The following is a 6,645-nucleotide window of genomic DNA, read 5'->3' as shown; positions in this document are numbered from 1 at the left end:
GAAAATTGATCAACTGACGCTAGTGTTCCTGCGCAACTCAAGTCTACTATTTAAAGATCTAAGCCAGCTGGTGACAGGACAATAACGCTGCAGACACACGAAGTCTGCTATCTCTTCATAGTGAATGATTTAATAGAATCAACAGTCGCCAACAGTTTGCAATTTAATAATCTTATTTTCTCAAACTTCGAGCTTATTTTCAATTTTAGGTGAAAATGTTACTGAACATTAATGGTAGATATTTTCATGCTCAATCTTTTCCACTTGAATTTTTCCAAGGGAAGTAATAAACAGGGTATTCAAGGACTTTAGTGATAAAGAGATCAGTCTATCCAAACGATGATACTGATATAAATTATTCAAACAGCAGTCGCGCAACATGAATGATTGAATACCTTGTGTAATGTAGTGAGTGTAGTGTACCGTCAACTCTGTAGTACTTGCTCTACATCGCTCATTTTTTAAAGGAAATACAGTATTTATATCATATTGAAACTGAGATAAATCCATATTCATTTATCTATTCATTCATACATACCTATTATACAGAATGTTTCAGAAGTAGTATCGAACATTATATGGTATTGTTCCTGGAATATAGGAGACTACAAATGTCGTATTTTAAGTGTCCAAATCTCAGCGGTTATCCTTATAGCTGCCATTTTGTTTTTTCCACTTGGGAAGTTTTATCTCAAGAACGGAATGATGTATTGATCTGAAAATTTGCATCCAAAATGTTTTATCTTATTTTTTAAAGTTGAGTCTTTATAGCATAAATATTCTTGCCAGACATTTATGCTATAAAGACTCAACTTTAAAAAATAAAATAAAACATTTTGGATGTAAATTTTCAAAATTACGGCCATTTAAAGTTTTTGATTGCAAATTTCACAAAAACCGTTACTTTATAGAAAATTTACAAGAGACAAGAAAGTTAGCAAACTTTATCAAGATATCACGGATAACATACTTATTAAGATTGGTCAGAGAATAACAGAGAAATTAATTATTTTCATATTGCATGCATGACTACTTTTCACAATTTAAACATCAATATTACATTTTTAATTCCAATTTATTGTATTCAAGATGAAGCTTTGAAACTTGGTATGGCTCCAAATATCGATCCAGCTGATTTTACAATGTTTTTCAGATGATCTTGTTTGTTCATGATCATGCATGCTGTACGAAAATAATTAATTTTTCTGTTATTCTCTGACCAATCTTAATGAATAAGGTACCCATGAAGTCTTGATAACATTTTCTAACTTTTTTGTCTCTTGTAAATTTTCTTTAAAGTAAACGGTCTTCGTGAAATTTGCAATCAAAAATTTTAAATGGCCGCCATTTTGAAAATTTACATCTAAAATATTTTATTTTATCTTTCAAAGTTGAGTCTTTATAGCATAAATATTCATGCCAAATTCTAGATCAATGCATCACTTCCTCCTTGAGATAAAAATGCTCAAGTGAAAAAACAAAATGGCAGCTATAAGGATAACCGCTGAATTTTGGACGCTAAAAATACGACATTTGTAAACTCTTATCATCCAGGAACAATAACCAAAAATGTTCGACACTACTTCTGAAACACTCTGTATACATAGTCTACATTTAGGTAAATGTCATAGAATAATTTGGAGGTTACTTTTGTAATCTTCTGATTACATTATGAATATAATTATTTGTGAAGTTATGGGAACCAGTACACTGAAATTATTTTATTTTTAAGATCGGTTTAAGATTGGTGGTTGTAACATATTATTGCAATAATTCCTGAAATGAAACTTTGCGTTAGATTGTCCGCAAATATGAAGGAATAAAGCTTTAAAAATCAACCTGAAACTGGTAGAAGAGGGGCCTCTGCCTATTCTTCTCATCTCTCATAACCATCCGACTTGATATCTAGGCAAGAGCCTTGATTTCATGTGTGCATCATTATGACAGATATTAGAAATTATGGATTCAGAAGATTGAATCACTTGCTTTCAAGCAAATTTATACGAGTATTATAACTCTACTCTATTCCCCCACATATTTATACAAGAGGGAAAAATGTTTAATGGGAAATAGAGATTTTATTGAAATTCACATAGATAGATTCAATTTATTCGCATATAGTAGTGTGCACTTCTACCACCGCACAGAGCTTGTTATGAACGGTGCTGTCATTTTTGGTGACAAACTTTTTTGGTTTGAGAGGCACTTCATCTAATCAATTGATTGCCGAAACAACTTGTGTTTTATTTCATGGTTAAATCAAAGAGAGTTGAATGCAGATATCGTTATTCTTCGAACATTCGAGATAAAAATTAATTTCAATGTTATAATATTAATGGTTTGTAGATTCACGGTGTTATTTAGATTTTCTCCATTTCTGTGTCCATTGTTCAGGTCAGTTGGGTTCTGGTCAATAATGAATCTTACATTATACAGAAAACCATTTTATTGAAAATCTATTTACATAAACGGAATATGGGACAATAATTTATTACAGAACGAATAATAGGTATACAAATTACAAAGGTGAACAAACTTTTCAATTTTTTCCGAACTTACAATAGAGAAAGCTCTAATTGAACATAATATCACTTTTCTTGAAGCTCACACTCAACATCCTGATGTTTCTCTCCCCAAAAGTCTCGGTCTCCTGCTCCCATCTATAACATTGAAAAGTTGAATCTTTTGAGAAATTTAATAAAATATGATAGGACATTCAATTCAATAATAGAAATGCAGAAATCCATTCTTAATATAAATCGTTAAATATTGATGAAATTTTATACTTCCAAGGATTTCAAGTATTTCAACCTCATGTGGTTTGATAATAATAATAATTATTAATAACAAAATTGACTTAAATATAAAAAGATTCGTTATTTATAAGTCTCATCATATAATTTATTATAAATATTAGATTCAATGTTATGAATGTTATACATAACCAGATAATAGATTACAATCGTGATTTTATATATCAAATATCTATCTAATATCTGAAATGAGAGGCATTTATAGAGCAATTCTTATAGCATTCATAGAGGTAATCGTCGAATAAGCTCATGATCATGAACTGTGATACTGCTATGGAAGAAGGAGATTGGAAATATTCATAGAACTCCTGCAAAATTGAAGCAGAGTATCCTACTGCATACGGTGGAATAGGAAACAATCAGTCAATGGTAAAATCATTGCATCAGGCAGGAGCCAATAAGGTGAGATGAGTTCTCTTTTCATGTGATATTCTCCTATCAGGAAGCTAACGACAAGTCGTTCATCAAGAAGGATGTCGCAGTGTAACAATGCATATTCATTCCTACAGTAGGTTCAAGCCTCCGCAATATTGAATAGCTTGAAGTTTGTTTGCTGTCAGAGTTATTGAGTTGCTGCAGCCGTGGAGAGCCCTAGGTGCGTTTTTGCAGTGGATGGTGTTCCCTACGAGAAGGAGGAGGGTGGGATGAAATATACTGTTGTTTCAGACGAGAAGTCTCAGAAATGGAATAACGGTCACGTTGATGTTCAATCAGGAAAGATGCCGAGCAGGATATTTCTTCCCATCTTTCCCCTGCAGTCGTTTTCTTCATTCTTTCAAGCTGCTCGTAGCATTCCAGCAGCGTCGATCTCCCTTGCAGGTGGAGATAAAGGAGCTATGACGTCTGTCTTAATGCTTATAAATCCGAAATATTTTTCAGAGGAAAGAGGCGATGCTTCTCAAACAGAGCGGGAGTAATCAGCACGCACACAGCTTTCATGCTAAAAAAGAGCTTTTTAATAAAAGTCATGCCCCCTCTGAGCTTCCACCCTATAACCGCAGAGCAGCGGGAGATTGCTAGCTTCGTCCGATCATCACCACTACTAGGAGCAAAGGGTACGTCCAACTGCATCCACTCTCTCAGATACTTCAAAGCACTCACCCACTCATAATCTCTCTCTATCCGTCTCTCTATCACTTTCCTTTTGCATCTGTTTTCCTCTCTCTTCTGGAATTTTCGTCTTTCACTCAGCTGATTCTCTCTCAAGAGTTCTCTCTTTCAGCTTATATGTTCATCATCCTACATATTCTGTCTGAAGATCTACTCTTGCCCGCTGGATCCATTCACCATCGAACAGAAGGAAGTCGATTCAATTTTTGATTTTAATTTTAGATTATGGGGGAGAATATGTAAAATATCGGGAACTTGGGAAAATGATAAATTTATGAGAAGAATCTGATGTCTGAATACTTTGAAAGCAATGGCATTTTTACTGATAAACAATTTGGTTTTTGTCCTGGGAAAACTTCCCATTATCAATAAAGTAAACTGGTTCGAAAGAAAATTGAGAGAATGGTGATTCTGTAGGCTCTAGATCTTGAGACTTTTCCAAAGCTTTCGATACTGTGCAGCATCACATTTCGAAAGAAGAATTTATTTCCTATGGTTTTTCACAAAATGCTGTACAACTCATATTGTCTTATTTGAGAGACAGAAACCAGTTTGACTGTAAGGATGATGTCTTGTTCAGTAGTAGATTGGTTGAATGTGGCGTGCCCCGAGGCGCAATCCTGGGACTAGTTTTCTCCAACATTTTTTTAAATGATCTGCCAATCATTATTTATAATATAAACAATGATTGTTATTCGTTTGCAGATGATTTGGGATTAAAAATTGATTGTACCTTCAAGCCTGATCTGGATTGAAACGATTGAAATAAAACGATTGATATCATTTTCAGACTTATTGGACTGACTCGAATGAATGAAAAATGACTCGAATAAGCCTCCCCTTAAATTTTTGGGCCTTCACTTTGACCATGTATTCATCGTGGAATGCTCACCTGGATTATTTAACCGGCAGGTTGGCTAAGGGCATGTACATGTTACGGAGACTCAGTGCAACTGTTAATAATTAACAGTTTTATCAATTATAAATAATTATTAATCTATCCTACTAAATGTTTATTTTGCTCACATCCAAAGTTTGCTCATGTATGGTGTTGCTCTTTGGGGCAACAGTGCAAAAGCCAGACCAATCTTTAGTCTTCAAAAAAAGGCAGTAAAAATAATTTCCAATATGCCATCTATTACACACTGCAAGCCGCTTCTTGTTAGCCTCAGAATATTAACCCTACCATCACTTATGTTTCATGTTATGCTCATAGCAATTCAGACAGGTATTAAACAAACAGTAACTTTCTTCACTTCAATACTAGAAACAGTAAAAAACTCAGAGTTTAGCAGTACACCCATACTAAATCTCAGAAAAATGTTTTTTAATTCTGTCAAATTGTATAATCACACTCCCGACCATTTCAAGATCTGTCACCCAGTCATTTAAAGCGGGTATTGAAACAATTATCAATTTCCAAGTGCTTGTACATTTTGAGCTTGTACATTTCTTGTACATTAATTTTGAGACTGACTGGAGTTAAGTGTTACCGTACTGTACATCCTATTAATTAGTATATTAGTTTAATTGTATGAATTTAGGGCTACTTTCTTGTATTTATAGAATAAAATTATATTATCCTTTAAAATTAATGAAATAATTTTATAATATAAAAAACATAATAATAATAATACTATAATTGTTACGTTAAAATTTATATTCTTTTTTTATTGTTATTTTATTACTTTAAAGGGTACTATAATTTTATTTTATAAATAGTATTTTAGTATATTTTACTGATAGTTTTCTTTCATAATTTTGTAAACCTTTTATTGTCTGACATGGTCCATATATATTCTTGGAATTTTAAATATTATTAAATGACCAATAAAATATTCATTCATCCAATCTATCATAAACAATTGAAAGATATCAAAAGAAGGATTTTCTGAGTTTAACACGGTTTTACACAAGGCTTAGCGGTCGAATGGAGGTTATTGGAAGAGTGAAATAGGAGCTACTGAGAAAAGGAGTTGAGGATTCCAGTCAAAATCTTCCGAAATAGTCTTTGTTAGACCCTTTACACAAAGAAATTGGGAAGTGTGACTAATACGTATCTCATAATTGATTATTAGGCTCAATATTATCTTAATGATTTAAATTTTTTTGACCTCGTATTATTGATCTGGATTTGAAAGCTCTCTTCCATCTTTTGAATGAATTCAGTATTATTGTTAGATCAATCATCCCTATCTATTTATTATACCGTTTTTGCCCTTAAATATGATTTATTATAAAATATCTACATAATTCGATTCAGAAAAACTTCTGCGCAAAAAAAGATAGTGATAACAATATTTGAGAATTGTTTCGAATGGAAATTATTATGATTCATGGAATCTTACTTGGAGCTGCAGCTTACGATGATGTTACTGCAATTGTCATCAAGACCGAGAGAAAACCAACAGCGATCTCAAAGTTGAACCTATACGTGAGACTGCCCGACGCTGCTGCTAGCTCCATGTCTTTGATGTGAGGGTCTGATGGATAGTCTGTAACAGAGCAGACAGCATAAAATGTAGATGAAATTATTCCGTATAGCTTATTTCCTGAGAGATTTTTAATGAGGTAACTCTATCAAAATAATGTGATTTTTCTCAAGAACACTCGAAGGTGGATACATCGGAATTGAAAATCTTGAATCTTGGGGCAGATACCGTGGGTTTGGAGGCAAGGCAACTTCTGGAGTTGCCTTGAGGTCCATTTCAGTCGCCTCCTA

At 33.2% G+C, this 6,645-nt stretch overlaps 1 protein-coding gene across 1 annotated transcript in view; it reads right to left on the bottom strand.

Annotated features, from left to right (window-relative positions):
* Positions 1–2,550: 2,550 nt before the first annotated feature.
* LOC111060933 (opioid-binding protein/cell adhesion molecule-like) overlaps positions 2,551–6,645 on the bottom strand; it is a 30,416-nt gene continuing 26,321 nt past the window's right edge. The window contains exons 7-8 of the mRNA XM_039422762.1: positions 6,272–6,418; positions 2,551–2,660 (exon numbers count right to left, since the gene is read on the bottom strand). Of these exons, the coding sequence (XP_039278696.1) occupies positions 6,285–6,418 (134 nt within the window). The 3' untranslated portion in view covers positions 2,551–2,660; positions 6,272–6,284. The remainder of the gene's footprint in view (positions 2,661–6,271; positions 6,419–6,645) is intronic.

Source organism: Nilaparvata lugens, chromosome 3, assembly GCF_014356525.2.
Source record: "Nilaparvata lugens isolate BPH chromosome 3, ASM1435652v1, whole genome shotgun sequence".
In the NCBI taxonomy this organism is placed as follows: domain Eukaryota; kingdom Metazoa; phylum Arthropoda; class Insecta; order Hemiptera; family Delphacidae; genus Nilaparvata; species Nilaparvata lugens.
The sequence above is the reverse complement of the archived record's forward strand: the minus strand, read 5'-3'. Positions and strand labels throughout refer to the sequence as shown.